Raw genomic sequence first — 15,550 nt, 5'->3', positions numbered from 1 at the left:
GTTGTGAGTTAAAGAGCCAGGTTTCAAAGATAGTCTCAGCAAGGAAACACTTTTGGGAAAATCCAAAAACAAGTATCTATTAAAAGAACAACAATCTAATAGTTACCAAGCACTAGATTCATCTAAGTCTGTCAACCTTTACTCAGTCCAAATATGTCAATCTTACAGAAAATACAAACACACACACACACACACAAAACATACACTGATTCACCTCAATTTCTTTATTTCCTCTTCTTCATTACAAAAAACATTGTGTCTTCAAACTGCCCACATTTTATTATTAAGAAATTTTTCAGGGGGAAATAAACTCCTCCTATATAGCTCCTCCAAGATATGTGATGCATCAGTCAGACACATCGGCACAATTAGTAATAAGTTTTAGTTTTTCTGACAGTGGTTTAATCAGCTGAAACATGTTGACTTCTGTTATAAGGTGAAATGAGCACTGAGCACAACAAAGAGGAATGTACAAAAAAATAAAATACAAATACCCCAAATTCAGAAAGTAACCCTAAATAAAAATCCTGGCTCACATAGAAGTCACGGGCATGTTGAACAAGAAAAGAAATCTTACAAGAAGATGAAGTGCAGTCATCAGTAGCTTTACTGCCCTCAATTGGGGAAATCGGTCATTGACCATTTATCCTCACAGATGCAGTGACGTCTCAATTTCTTCCATTTGGTAACATGGACATCAGACAAGTTTTTCAACAACATGGAAAACTTCCATGTTTAAACTGTTGACTGGATCCTTGAACTGCAATGCCAGTTTTAAAAAGTCTGATTTGGATGAATGACTCGTTGGAAAAAAAAAGAAAAAAAAAAACTGTGTCTTCTTTAACTTTTCTCGCTGTTATTTTTTCTCAAGTCTGCAGGAGAGAGAGAAGAAACAAAAATAAAAAACAATCATTACAAACTTAAAATGATTGAAAAACCTTCCTGGCTTTTTGTAAGTCATTTAAATATTTATCATGCATTTTAATTTGCACCCGTCCACAATAAACAATGTCATCCGGCGAGACCACAAAAACTCTTATGACAAAATATTCACGTTTAAGACAATGGACATCACTCAAACCAGAATCACGAGTGTTAGGGCACAATGGAGGGGTTGCAGAAGTACTGGCGATGATAATGGTGGGATGAGTGAAGAGGCAAAACGGGGGGAGGGTGGCAAGTACATGTGAACACCAAGGAGCTGGTATGAGTGAGCGCCACACAGCCATGCACGATGCCAGCCAAATATGGAGATGCACTGTGGATGCAGTCTATAAGAATGCCCTTACTTTAGCCTGGAAGCACGACCAACTCATTTTTTACAAACGGGGGTTTATCGTAGGCTCCTATACTTTGCCAACCTACTACTTTGTTCTGCGGCAATCCTGAAAAAGGAGTAAAGAGAAAGTGGAGGGTGCATAGAGGGGTTAAAGGGAGGCGGAGACAGTCAGGAAAGAAGGACTAAAAAGCCCTAAGTGTAAATAAAAATTACATTTGATGAATCAGTAGCCGAAATATTCTACTGTTTGAAAGGGTTAAACTCCTCCTTGTAAGACCAAGAACTGAACAATTACAGCGTGACGTTTTGAGTCAGTGACACAGGCTACAAATTGCTCAGTCTGGCCTTTGGAGGGCTGTACATATTGATGGTTTGAAGAAATAGCCCATTCAGATCAAACTCTTGCAGAGCTTTCTCCCACACTTCTTTGCTCGTAAGCATGAGCTCTGCTCTTTTGCAGAGTGCCTGGCATGGAAATCAGCCTCTGGGGACCAGCATGAGGAGTCACTGATATAGAAGGTTGAGGGCTAAGGACTACCAAGAGGCCTCAAAGCATCCGAGTCCTCATCATCTCAAAGAGGCCAGGCTTTCTCTCTTGGATTAATGACTCTCTAGGAACCATTTATGCTGTGCATCATGGGGAGACGTACCTCTTCACGGCTTTCTGGGCCAGCATGCGATTTCCAGCAAGGAAAGTTACACCTCCAATAATCGCCAGGTACTTCAGGGTCTGGAACATGTTCAGGTGTGTCCAGTAGACGTACATAAGGCCGAGCAAGGCTGAAATAAGACAACAGAGAACATCAACACCCAAACAAAATAGCTGCCTGATAATAAACACAACTGTCAAAAAACATTTAAAGTACCAAAAGTTATCTTCATTCAGAAAAATTAATACTGGGGATTACACTGTATTCATGTATTATTAATATAATTCTGAAAAGTAGTAACTATACTAATCAAATACATGTAGTGGAGTAAAAGTACACTTGCCTCTGAAGTGAAGTGAAGCAAAATAGCAAAAAATTGAAATATACAGTTAAAAGGACAAATAACTCAAAACTGAATTTACCTAAATGTACTAGCAGAAGAATGCACCCCGACCTTTTTTTTTTTTTTTTTTAAATCTCTTAGTATTTTTAGTCCTCTAACAAAGACCTACATTGCAGAAGTATGTCAGTGAAACCCTAATTGGGCTTGAGGAACACAGCCAGACTTCATCTGTGGTTTCACCTGTGCACCGTGGTACCCATAGTCATCACAGCAATTCCGTTCTCTTCAACAGCAGCACATAAGGAGGCCAAAAACAATGGTGTATGATGAACATTTTATTTCAAAGTTAAGGACATACCTGCGTGTCCCATGTGAAAGAGGATGGTGCTGGGAGAGAAGCTGAAGTTGGAGATGTTGGCTCCGAGCTTCAACCACTACAGAGGAGAGGGGTAACAAAAGACAATGTGATTTTCATCCCATGCAAGAGCCGCAAACAAAAGGCCTGAAATATTGTTTACCACTGAACACACAATGCACTGATCTACTGTAACAATAACTATTACTCAGCACTGCAAATGGCGGGGGAAAAAAATACACCATAGCTTTTGTGTTTTCAAATTAAAACAAGCATTATGTTCCTGCTCTACTGGAGCCTGATTCGCTGTGTACCAACGCTTAATATTGAAGAGCTTTTCTGAAAAAACAAAAAAACGTAACCACTGAGTGTACAACAGCGACAAAGCTGCACGCTCTATTAAAACAAGGTTTTCATTAATAATGGAAGTAGGTCTGTTGTCAGATGTGCCTTTAAATAATACAAATGTTTAAAGCAAAAACTTTGCAGTATTACCAGAATGAGCAGAAGCAGGAAGGGAGAAAGGACAAGTGCAGTGAAGGTGTTGGAGACCACAGTAGGAGGCTTCTTCTCCGGCTCCCTGAATAAGTGCTGCACAGACATAAGGAGCATTTAAACATATGGACTACAGCATCTACAGCATGCTGTTTGATATTCCATTACGATGCTGTAATTTAGATATAAATAAGTAGTATTACCTTGATCTCTGGCTTGGGTACATAAAGAGTCTTGGACTGAATGGTAGCTGGGGCCTCCTCATCCACAAACTTTAGCACAACATCCGCCTTTCAACAGATTACAACAGCACACTAGAGTTCAACTTGCTGAGCACATGTTATATTACCAATAATTCCTCAAAATCAGTACTGATGCTGCCACTCACCACATTCCACAAGATGGGATTCTCCAAGGTAGCATCCCCAACAATTAGGTAAAGGGAGTAGGTTCCTGAGATGGAGTCAAACTCGGACTTCCGCTCAGCTGTGTCCAGCTCAAATTTGTACAGGTTCTTGCTATCAGGTTCAGCCACAAATACAACCTCTTGGCCAGTTTTCTGATTGTGCAGCCGAACAAAGGTCTGGGAATAAGAAAATATGTTTTTTCAGCTGAAACAAACCTGAGAGCTCACCCTTAGAGCTCAGCAATAAACAGAAGAAATGTTTCTAGCCATTTCTTGCTGACATGTGTTTATTACATACCTGGTGAGGGGTGAGCTCCACTCCAGTGTTGACATCAGCCAGCAGGAAGGACATGGCAAAGTTTTGGTGGCTGTCTGCGGTAAAGGGGCTCTTTGCTTTGGAAGGATACTCCACTCTGGGCCATTTAAAGAAATAAAAAGATTTAGTATTTCACAGCCATGCAGTCAGCAAATAAAGTGCCTCACATATCAGACTTCTTTCCCAACCTGGTGGTCTTTGTGCCAATGCTCTGGTCCTTATCCACCACAGAGAGGTCCATGTTAGTAACAGCCACCTCAGTGGACACTTTCACTTTGAGCTACAGGTGAAGAAACTCAGAACGTTACATATGTAAAGGCATGACGCTAGCATACAAAAAGTTAATTCATGCCAGAAACACTTTTTATGACAGAATGCATAGTAACATGCCTAAAAAGATTTCTAAACAATAAACTAATGGTTCATAATTTGATTAAACACGATCCATTCCCGTTACACTGAACACCACCTCACCTCAACATGATTGCCAACCAGTCGGCTATCCCCCGTCACTGCAACAGTAAACTGGTAGTATCCACTGGCTGGCTGGACGGACATGAAGTTCAGTTCAAAGACACCACTAAACAAAGAAAAGAAAAAACTTTCGTCGTATACATTTATACTAAAATGTGGCAGCTCTACAAAAGAAACATCACATATATTAAAAGGTAAAACCCATTCACAAAGAGAGAGGTCCACTTTTGACAAGAAAAGACGTAATCTCTCATTTAAAGAATGTTCTATAAGATTTGTTTAGGATTTTTCAGGGAGCGGCTATTTATTTGTGACTAATGGAAGAGAAATGTCTATGATAAGGACATTTCTGTGCTATGCTGCACTGGATACACATTTCACCTGGCTGTTAACGAAGGGATCATAGTCTCAGACACACTAGGCAAGGCGCAATATTTCAAACACTTACCACAGACATATGCTTATATGAAAGATATTGTATAATAAAAAAACAAATAACATCAAGGTCGGGCCTGAAGTGCATGCAACAAGATTTAAGATTTAGATGGAACAGCCGTTACTATACAATGAAAGGCTTGTTTCCCATTAGTAAATTACTGTGGAAAACATTGAGCAGCAGCTTATCAAGTTTAGCCAGTTCTGTCACTGCATTTATTGGTTAAATGTCAAAAATGGTTTTGTCACAAAAAAAAAAAAAAGGACTTTATTAGTTAGGGTATCTCTCTATCTAGTGTCTGTTAGCACTCAAAGACTGTGAGAGAAGATGCTTCACTGTTGCACAGTGGCCTTAGTGATACTGTAGCTTCAGAGAAGTCCTATTCTCTCAGATATTCTTTCATTCATATCAGCAGTTTAATAATAATTCAGTACAATAGTAGTAGTAGTAGTAGTAGTAGTAGTAGTAGTGGGTAACCCAGATAACAAATGTAAAGCTTTCACTTATCTCTCAAACAATACATACTCATTAAGTGTGAAAGGTGCCTGGCTGAGGATGTTGCTCTTGGATGCCATGGCGTATGCAGAATCCACTAGCACATTGGCTGAGTCCAGAGGTTGAGACATGACATCAGTAACAAGCAGCTGTAAACCAGAAACAACATCGCAATTTAATGATTAGAAGCCATGCAGAGGACTGAAGCTCTGCTAAGATTCAAACAACTGTGCACCTGTAGAGTTGGTTGGCTGTGAGACACTGTGGCTGGGCCCTGAGCACTGACAATGACCGGCACATGGAAGCGGTTGTTTGAGAGAGCAGCAGCAGCATTTGCCACACTGAAGGCCTCAGCCAGAGAGTCCCAAGACTTCTTGCTGAAGATAGAGTTCACCAGCTGGATGACCTGGTCCTGTGAAAAGCACATCTCTTTTATCAGTTTAAGAGAATAAGACACATGTAGAGATATTCTTTTAACTAAGCAAAAAAAAAACCAAAAACAAAAAACAAAACAAACCTCCTTGAGGGGGGGTTCCATTTCCACATGATCTGATAAAGAATAAGCAGCAGTCACAAACAGGGCAGTTGCCTCAAGTCCCTCTTCAAACTGGAGGTAAATACCTCCAAGATCATCCAAGCGTGCTGTCAGATCCTGAAAGGTAAAAATCATTAAAACCTATTTCTGTTTCAAAATGTATGTGTTTGCGAAAAAGAACAGTCACACAGCACCACCTGGTGGTTTAATAACTCACCTCAATTTCTTCCAATATCCCTCCAAGTTCTGCCTGCTTGGACAGACGTGCTGCTGTTTGCAAGGCTAAAGTGATGCTGTGTACAGGGAACACAGGTTAGTTGTAAGTTAAAAACTCCAAAACATAAACAAATTGTGCATGCCCTCCCGAATCAGTGCACACTTACGCCACAACATTGTCCTCCTTGTTGATGCGAGCTGTAAGGGCAACTACAACTTCCTGTGATGCCAGAGGTAGCCCCAAAGAGCTCAGTGCACTCACAGCCCGATAAATCTGAGTCATGGTTGAGTCTTCACTAACTGCTGCCAGAAGGATGTCACGGGTTTCATTGGACACAGGGATCTACAGATTGATTAAGTTGGTATGGTACTTGGTATGCTTTGGTACTTTGAGACTCACATTGAAGTTAAACAAATAATTGCAAGGATGTGTAGGATTTCTCTAATATGTTGACAATGAAGCAATTATCTGGATTTAAGATAAATATTTGTAACACTTATTTATTTATTTTTTTTTAATTGTCCACAGCTCCACCGCACTGTTCACCAACATTTATCTACCGCAATGTTTTAAGTATAAAAACTGTCAGTAAAACAGTAACTAGGGCCAAGGCAAGAACAATTTTCATACCTCACATCCTGAAATGGCCTGACTGGTCTCAGCAGCAAAAAAGAGAGAGTCTACACTGGTGGGATCAAGCTGGGATTTGAGAAATGTGCATACTTCCTGTAAATAAAGACAAAGAAAATGCAAAGAATTTTTGAGTCATTCATGGTTCTGGTCCTCTATGCCAGAATAAATGTTCACAAATGGACTAACTGTTTTACCTTGTGATCAGGAACGTTCGCTCCAAGCTTGGTCAAGCCAACAACAGAGTAGTATGCGGACTCCAGGTCCCTGAATGGCTGGCTCAGGAGGTTCTGCAACCGGGCCACATCCGACAGGGAGAGGTGGTGCGCTGGTGTCAGCGCCTGAGCTGCAGCGAGAGCCAAGCTTACGACTAAAAACCCGAATACCCCTGCAGAAACAGTGGTAACAAATTTAAATCTACCGGGCGGTCGAAATCTTTAATTATACACTAGAACACAAAAAAACGTACATATTGTAAAAATTCTTCATTCATTAATATAACGCTCGTTCGTCCACTGCAGGTTTGGCTAAAAGACAAGCTAACGACAGTAGGAAGCAGCACACAACATGCACCAGGCGGTTTGTTTCACAAATGATAAGACGGACAGTTCATTAATGGATTACACATCATAATAAAAACAAAACACAAACATATATAACCTAATATTCAAGTTTAACTAACGAATTACTTACTAGACCGGTCCATGTCATACAGTCTAATGCAGCGTCACCAAACCGACGATTCCTTCCGGTGTCTTTGAGAACGAGCTCTCGTAAGAGGTATAACATCCGGTTATGTATTTTAAAGTAAAAGACTTTTTTTTTCTACACGTACACGTCACTCAAACATTGATAATGATTACCCAGCCATGTTAATTATTATATTTAATATAATTAGTCTCGATAGTGTTTTTATCCTAACTAAACAGGATTTCTACAACGCTTAAAGCATTTGAAATAAATTGAACCCAAGGTCCTGAACTTTGTAATCTTAGCAAATAAACTGGTCTTGCTTTTGTATAGTAGAGCACAGGTGGGAAAGAAAGTACAATCTTCTACATAGGATTTTTTTTTCATTTGACTTGTTTGCCAATACTATAATGGCAAACAAATGGATAATCAAGCGGATCACATAATTTTATTTAGAAAGTAAACAGGACAGTGCTTTACATGAACATAGAAAACATCTCCTCAAATGTAATATTACAGAATACCTTAGATATCATGTATCATGTTGTGCTGTAGCTGCGTTCTCAAGAGGGAACTGTGTATTGTACATATTATTGGCAATTTATTAAGTCTCTTAAATTGTTACATGATAAGTAAAACACTAAATATTGACAGTGCCAAAGTGCATTATACAATTGGCATCAAATGTTATAACCTCCATGTCCCCATTACATGTCACATACATGAATATTGCATAAAGAAAACTTTTCCCTGTTGTATTTATTACTGTTTTACATTGCACATCATCTTAATGGGTAATTGATGATTACAATTTCAGCAAAGTTTAAATTTACTCTCTATACATTTGTATTGAGTTGTATATTATCAATGTATACAAGTGCTACACAGATCAATGTACAGCTGACATTCATCCCTAAATGGATCAACCTGCCTGAATTTACCCCACAATCAAAACTAGAGTATATTACAACACATGTGACATTTAGATATGGACATTCAACCTGAGGATCTGTACTTATTACAATTTTAAAAGACTGTTAAATTAGACACATTATGCAATGTAAAACCATGTCTTTTCAGCAATGGCACAAGTATATAGGTGTAATTTTTCAATTTTACATTCATTGATCTTTTCAAACATTACAATACAATGACATGTGATTTACGCTTCAAGCATTACACAAAATTACTGTATTGGGACTATATCTAAAAGCGCCATTCTCTCAGATTTATAGAGCTACACACTGAAAAGTTTTTGATTGCTAATTACTTGCTCAAACAAACTGTACTAAACAAACTGTAGACATGACCTGTTGTTTTCCTTCAACATTACAATGGCAAAAGAGCCAGGGACTAACAACATTAGTCCCTATAAGTGTAACATCTTGTAAAGTGGAGACATCTTACGACAGAATCAAAGCCCGGTTTGGTGCGTGGGATTTTAGCGAACGAAGATAGCGTCTAGCTTTCTCTGTCATTATGAGCTGGTCTTTAGTCTGTCCACAAACAACTGTCTCCCATTCCTTTGACATCTGAACAGAGAGAAATAGGTTGCAGTAGAATTAGAAATAGGCCAGGTAAAATACATTGTCTGCTGAAGAGAATATTCATTCCTTTTAAGGTTAAAGATGGAACCTACTGGAACTGGTGGCACCGTACTGGGAAATATGGCACTGTCACTGGGACCGAGAAGGAAGCCCTGATCCAAAATATTTTCATGTCGCTTACTGTAAAATGACGAGGAGTTCAGAGAAACTGTAACAGGTTCTTCCTGTGGTCAAAAACAAGGGACAAAAAGCATAAATCAGACTGGGTCAAATCCACAGAGGCTAATAAATTATACATACGCATTCTTACCTTGAAATTGTGTTTGGCTTCAGTTTTTATGGATTTGCATAGGTATTTAGGAATCAACTGGCAGTCTATGACATCTAGGGCCAATGATTTTCGCACTTTTTTCATAGGAGGGCGGTGCTGGGATTTTAAAAACAAACAAGAATTATTAAAAAAAAAAAAAAAAAAAAGAGAGACCAGAGTAAAAGCCTTAAATCTACAGGACTGCATCATTTTGGCGGTTTGAGCAGAAGACACATATTGTTTTGTATGCAAACTGAGAAAAGTCGTTTGTAGAAGTGGTAGATATGCTAAAGCAAATTACAAATTGGAAGTTTAGTGGTGGTGATGTAGAATTCATGCAACTATGACTGGGCTCCGTTATATTTATATATATATATAAACAGATATATACATAAATCTTACCAGATAACTTGAATATAGAATTATCTTCCGTGTGACTACTGTCTATGCTGAAATGATATATGGTAAAACTTGATAGCCACAGATCTTTTCTGCAGTGATCCAAAAGACATTGGAATACCGGTATTTCAGTTTTTGTCAAGGGAACAAGGGAGATGCTACCTTCCAGGTTGGCTGACAAAACATTAAATCCAAATGACAAATTATTGGCTTATAATATACACCAAAATTACACTGTGCTATTACTCACCGTAGTAAATATTATTCTTAAGAGTATCTACTACCAGTGTAAAATCCTTTCTAATTTTAACAAAAATTTAAGCTTTGCCAGTAATTATACATTAATGTAACAGTTTTTACACATTTTGTTATTTACCTACAGGCTATTCTAAAGTTATCATTTCAACTTTTTACCTGTAATTTCTCTTCACTACTCAACCGGCCTGTAATGCAAGATTATGTTGTTTACTAACATTCTGAATGCCAATTTTACTTTAGTTCTCTACAATTCAAACTGTAACATATTTAAACGTTGTCTTATACTGGGAGTTAAAGCATTAAAATATAGTAATAATAATATAAGTATTAAGTATTAATATGAGTATTACTGTTTACTCATAGTTACCATTGTTTTGCGTCTTTGCTCAGGCGGAGTTGAACGTACAACAACCAAGTCAATTCCAGCATCTCTTCGAATAACCTCATTGATGTCGTCTTCAAGATTCGGAGTCTGAGGCTAAGACAACACAGCAAGAAACAGTGTTAATGCAGTGCTGAAAAATCAGACCTCACTAAAACAAATCAAAGACAGGGGGCCTGGTGGCTAAGTGTGTAGAGCATTGGGTCCTGAAGGGACAAGCCAAAAGCCATTGATCTTTAACTAAAACAAATCAAAGACACTCACCAGCGGCTGCAGAGGACCATACTTTTCCATGGCATTTTTGAATGGTGTTGGAGTTCGTGGGGTTGTACAGAGGTCAGACTTGTGGTTAGGTGTAATAAATCTATGAGGGAGAAAAAAAAAAAAAAAATTCAAACGTAATTAATGTTGAGATTCAAATCCAAACAACACCATTAACCACAAGGTTTCAATTAGAGAGAACACATACACTGAGTTCTCTTTTTGAATGAGAGGGGTCTTGTCTCGTTGTAGTGGTGTAGTGACAATGGCTTTCTGGCTGCACACTGGTGTGGATGTGAGGGACGGGTTCTCCAGATCGTGAGTGTCCTGCTTGGTCCACATGTTGAGGAACTGAAGCAACATATTAGTTAGAAAACCACAATGTGACAACATCAATAGCACACAATTAAGTACTACACTGTTAATATGAGGTATTACTTGAGATGGAGAAAAGGGCAAGATCTTCACGGGAGTGCTCTTAGGAGTCATGGACTTATTGGCATTGGGAGACAAAGCGATGCATCTCCGGCTGTGGCGGTTCAGTATGGAGGGTGGTGTGAGCCCTCCAGGAGAAATTGGGATGAGTTCCCCCTTGCTGCTCTTGCTCAATTCCTGCAGGGCACTCCCCTCCAGACGAAACTGGTGGCGCTCTGGGCTCGGACTGTCTTCAGGCAGGTCAAAGGCTGCTAGGTTGTACCAGCCATCAAGATCCTGATTTAAAAAAAAAAAAAAAAAAAAAAACACACACAGTTAACATTACTTAAACACGTACCCATTATTCATATGGCATATCAACATGAATAACGTCAATTTATAAAATAGCATACATTTGAATTATATGCCATACTGTTTTAGGGGATACTTACCCCATCTACCATGTCCAGCACTTCCTTCAGTGCTGGGCCAGTAGGGGAGAGAAAGCCGGAGCTGTCCACCACCCAACTGGTACAGCTCATATCTCCAGAGATGTCTGTTTCAGTCTTGGGGCTTAAGCTGTCTTTTGGAGAACGGACAGCCTTTGATGGCCCTGCTTCACTGGTACTGGCTGTAGCAGAGGCACAGGCTGCTGCTTCCTGCAACTGATGGAAAAAGTACACATCTATAGCAACACTCCACTAAAACATTACTCCTACCTATCTATAACACAGATATAAAAAGTCGCTTACAGAAGGATGTGTTTTCTGCTCTAGGTCCTTATCTGAAATATCTTTTGAGCAACTTGGCATCTGAGCAATGAGAAAACAGATTGTTTCATCAGTACATTTCAGAAAGTTCAATAATAAATGCATTTCAAAAAAGAATATCATAAAGAGATAGACACCTGTAGATCTTTATTAACACGCGCCAACAGCTCTTCAAGTTCATTTGGTTTGAAAACCTCTTTAGCGTAGAAGCCCATCTCTAGCTTGCGTTTGATGGTTGAATTCCAGTGATTCTTCACTGCATTGTCCGTCCTGCCAATGAGTATTATAACATTAATCCTTTTAAGTACTTTTTTTTTTTCAAAACTCACAAAACAGCTGAGCTGAGCATAAGGTAATCAGAAAGAATTTACCTTCCAGGAAGCAGTTTTGCAATTTCAGCCCAGCGATTTCCGAGCAGGCAGTGGGCCTTGTAGATGATCAGGTCCTCCTCAGCTGTCCATGATGACTTCTTCACATTGGGATTAAGGTGGTTGTGCCAACGTTCTCTACACTGCTTCCCCAGTCTTCCCTTTAAATGCTTGGCTACCATTGCCCATTGTTTGTTGCCATAACGGTTTACAAGCTCTATAACCTGAAGAATTAGAGTTATGCATCCAAATTACAACCTATTTTGAGCAATCACATCACTGGATGAGTGAGCTGGTACAGCCATATTTGTACCAGCCATATTTTGATGAGCTATAACTCCTGCATTGCTAGACAACAAGCCACCTACCTTCTCATCTTCTTCTTTGGTCCAAGGACCTTTAACCAATTCAGGATCCAAGACTTTAAACCAACGGTGCTGACACTGGTGTTCAGTGTGATTCTAAACAAATGAAACGAGAGTAAAATGGTTCAAAACACTTAGCAATACGTCTGTTGACATTCCATAGGCAAAGAAGTCCTCGTGTTTACTATAAACTACAGAAAAGCTGATCAAACTCACTTGTATGAAGCTAGCAATGTATTTCCAGTCATTTGGTCCCAGTTTTTGAACCAGAGCCTTAAGCCTGTCATCCTGTAAACATACACTCATTAGCATGTTTGTGTTCCAGTTCCTAAGGAGCTGTTATTTACACTGACACGGTCAGAAATCGTTGAGACAACATGTAAATGTCACGACAATCACCTCCTCCTGCGTCCATTTCACCTTTACTTTCCCACCATCTCTCTGCTCTGCCACATCAGAATCAGTGTCTTGATGCATGGCCTCCTCTCCATCCTCACTGAGAAACAAACAGCTGTGATGTCCATGGATACAGCTGACAGATACAACTAGAAACTAGCCTCTGACGGACCCTTGACAATCTGGTTTATTTCAACTTTTAGCGACTATTTCATAGAGAGACATTGACTGTCAGTTATACCGTTAGTTACAGTATTAGTCGGGGTTATCAGATAAATGAAGAGTTAAATTATACAAGGTTAGTGAACTAAGCTAGGTTGTCTGCTAACGTTAACAGTTCGCTTGTCCCGGAAAAGGGCGGCACAGACGAGTCATTAGCATTACTCAAAAATAACAAAGTTAGCCCAGGATAAAAAACGGGATTTTTAATTGGGTTATTAAAACATTAAGGTTGAACCAGTTTATAGTACAAATAAGCACTGCTAATGCTACACGTAGGAAGGATGAACATCTTACCCGCGCGGCCACCAAGACATTTCCCTCTGCTTCTGTTGTTTATGGTCAGACGGTGATTTTTCCTGCTACCGCCGCTCTTCGTGTGGTACAGGTACATTCGGTAATGTAAAGTTAAAGTTAATTTCTGGTTGTACTCCGTATGTTTGGTGTGTGTATAAAGTAGTACGGAGGTGGTGATGGAGGTTCGGTACTGGTGTGTTGTATGATAATACCAGTTTGTGAACAGCTGAAGCCCAGCTCCGGAGTTCTCCGCGCTCCTGGATTTCTATCTCGCGCCCTTCTCCGTCGTGCAACCCGGTTAGTGACGTATTTGCGCATTAGATGTGCGCGGCAGATCAGCCGGACAGAAAACTCCAGGAACACCTTCAAAATAAACTAGTTAATAAGGGTAAATGATAAAATAAATACACACATAAATAAATACGTACGTACCTAAGTCGTTCCAAACATGCCAGATATTATTAGGATAAAAAATAGTTTTACAAAATAGTGGGCAAGCTAAATGCTGGTCCTGTAATATATGAAAATGAATGAATAACTAACACCAATAAAAATAATAGCGACAGGAGTAAGACATAGACACACAGTCCACTTTATAAGATATGCCTGTGCAATCCAATACAGCAATCTCTGCCATTAATTCTACTTTCTACTTCGTTCTAAAGTTTTGGCCACCTCATTCATTTTAAATAGGGTGGCCAATAGGGTAGAACCCCCTCTTCTTATAATGCACTCCAGTATGACTCCGCTAACCATTATGAACTCAATATTAAACAGAGTGCAGAATTATGACCAGACAGTTTCAACTTAAAAACCGAAAAAGTATTACAATGTAAAAGTGGAATTGATGGCAGAGTATTGGATTGCATTACATTATACAGGTGTACCCAATAAAGTGGCAAGTAACTATTCTCAAAATCATAAGTAAAATAAGTAATTGCGACACCGTTGATGAAAAAAACCTGGCCTGGCTCCAGTTTCTTTAATTTGAAGTTATCCTGCTTGTCACATTTTTTATACACTGGGCTTATGCACCGCAGTGGTCACTGAAATTAGGTAAATTGAAGACCTCACTCTGTGTTCTGTTATTTAATGTCCTGATATTTATTGACATTGAGAAACAAATACAATTGTTGTTTGAAAAAATATGTGAAAGGAAATGATGCTAAAAATGTCATCTGTATCCCCAATTCATTGGTTTATTAAAACGTCCCCAGAAAATTATACTTTTCTTTACAGATATACATAAAAATACAATTTAAGGATTATCGTTTCCTTTATTTATGCAAGTTAAGAATCAAAGGTGATCTACCTCATACTGTTTAAAACGTTGGTTCGTCCCTTCTCCGCTGATGATCCCACTCAGCCACCAGCTGGATTAATTAACGAGCAGCGTCCACAGTTTAAAACCCCACCTGGGACGCCGTTGGTTTTCACGGGCCCAGAAAAACAATGGAGAAAGCTTTTGTGGTTAAAGGTAAACTTGTGTTTCTTTTTTAATATTGATTAGTTTAAGTCAAATCACTTAATTTTAAGCGGTAACCCCATCTAACATGTTACCTCCTAGATATGAAAAGTTTTGAGTTTTCATCTCCATCGGAGCTGGACAGGAGGTTTTATGGAGAACAGAGTTTGCTGTCTGCTTTGTCGCAGGAACAACTTTCCACATCAAGAGCTTCAAATGACACAGTAGCTGATGGATCTAATGCCACACTATCAATCCTGGCTTCTCTCTGCTCGTCATCGGATCCCATCACTTCTCCTCAGGCGTTCTCCATGAACAGCTTGAACACTCAAGACACTGACAATTGTCACCTGGCCGTACTTCTACAGGGGAATTCCTCTACTCCCTACTTGCACACTGAAAAGCAAAAGAAAGCTCCTCCTTTTGACCAGTCGTGCAATGACCTCTGCGCATCTCAAATGTCTTGGGATGTTTCACTTATTAAATATGAGAGCAACAGCCCCAAACCTTGCATGGAGTTTAGCGTCCCGGAGTCAACATGGAGTCCCAAACCTGAGTCTACGAAATACCCCCCTGAAGTTTCTCCTTGACTCGATTGTCCCACGCATTCCACACGGAGATTTTACGTTGCGGAGGGAAAAGTTTTTAGAGCCTCTGCAGCCATCATGGACACATTTGTTGATTTTGAAAGCATTGAATGAAAATTACAGATAAGATGCTCAGTTAACTTTTTTCCCCTTCTCCATTTGAATCTTGTGCAGTGGAAAAATCTGCATAT

The 15,550-nt window shown here is 39.4% G+C and overlaps 2 protein-coding genes across 2 annotated transcripts; both read right to left on the bottom strand.

Moving 5' to 3' along the window:
- Positions 1-209: 209 nt before the first annotated feature.
- On the bottom strand, positions 210-7,432 carry rpn2 (ribophorin II). The gene is made up of 18 exons (XM_067503897.1): positions 7,325-7,432; positions 6,829-7,019; positions 6,632-6,727; positions 6,168-6,343; positions 6,002-6,077; positions 5,767-5,901; positions 5,485-5,661; positions 5,280-5,398; positions 4,319-4,424; positions 4,033-4,124; positions 3,827-3,941; positions 3,511-3,705; positions 3,326-3,412; positions 3,123-3,218; positions 2,631-2,706; positions 1,930-2,059; positions 1,290-1,385; positions 210-872 (listed from the first exon to the last, which is right to left on the bottom strand). Exons 1-17 carry the CDS (start codon positions 7,335-7,337, stop codon positions 1,334-1,336), a joined length of 1,932 nt encoding a protein of 643 aa, XP_067359998.1. The 5' UTR covers positions 7,338-7,432; the 3' UTR covers positions 210-872; positions 1,290-1,333.
- Positions 7,433-7,672: 240 nt separating this feature from the next.
- Positions 7,673-15,493, bottom strand: mybl2b (v-myb avian myeloblastosis viral oncogene homolog-like 2b). Its single transcript, XM_067503898.1, has 16 exons — positions 14,620-15,493; positions 13,308-13,670; positions 12,795-12,891; positions 12,612-12,683; positions 12,399-12,491; positions 12,034-12,254; positions 11,800-11,932; positions 11,645-11,704; positions 11,345-11,557; positions 10,917-11,189; positions 10,687-10,829; positions 10,482-10,581; positions 10,203-10,313; positions 9,179-9,295; positions 8,961-9,092; positions 7,673-8,853 (listed from the first exon to the last, which is right to left on the bottom strand). Exons 2-16 carry the CDS (start codon positions 13,325-13,327, stop codon positions 8,725-8,727), a joined length of 1,914 nt encoding a protein of 637 aa, XP_067359999.1. The 5' UTR covers positions 13,328-13,670; positions 14,620-15,493; the 3' UTR covers positions 7,673-8,724.
- Positions 15,494-15,550: the final 57 nt, after the last annotated feature.

Source organism: Channa argus, chromosome 5 (genome assembly GCF_033026475.1).
Source record: "Channa argus isolate prfri chromosome 5, Channa argus male v1.0, whole genome shotgun sequence".
In the NCBI taxonomy this organism is placed as follows: Eukaryota; Metazoa; Chordata; class Actinopteri; order Anabantiformes; family Channidae; genus Channa; species Channa argus.
Note: the sequence above shows the minus strand (reverse complement) of the source record. Positions and strands in the feature narration are given on the sequence as shown.

What these genes read in the sequence shown, in the direction of transcription:
- mybl2b (XM_067503898.1), bottom strand. Translation starts at nt 13,327, where the DNA reads ATGTCTTGGTGGCCGCGCGG. An exon ending in TGAAATGGACGCAGGAGGAG is followed by an intron (nt 12,684 to 12,794) that starts GTGATTGTCGTG and finishes GTATGTTTACAG; the next exon opens with GATGACAGGCTTAAGGCTCT. An exon ending in ATGGTCCTCTGCAGCCGCTG is followed by an intron (nt 10,314 to 10,481) that starts GTGAGTGTCTTT and finishes GTGTTGTCTTAG; the next exon opens with CCTCAGACTCCGAATCTTGA.
- rpn2 (XM_067503897.1), bottom strand. An exon ending in TGGAACCCCCCCTCAAGGAG is followed by an intron (nt 5,662 to 5,766) that starts GTTTGTTTTGTT and finishes TGCTTTTCACAG; the next exon opens with GACCAGGTCATCCAGCTGGT. An exon ending in ATCCCATCTTGTGGAATGTG is followed by an intron (nt 3,413 to 3,510) that starts GTGAGTGGCAGC and finishes ATCTGTTGAAAG; the next exon opens with GCGGATGTTGTGCTAAAGTT.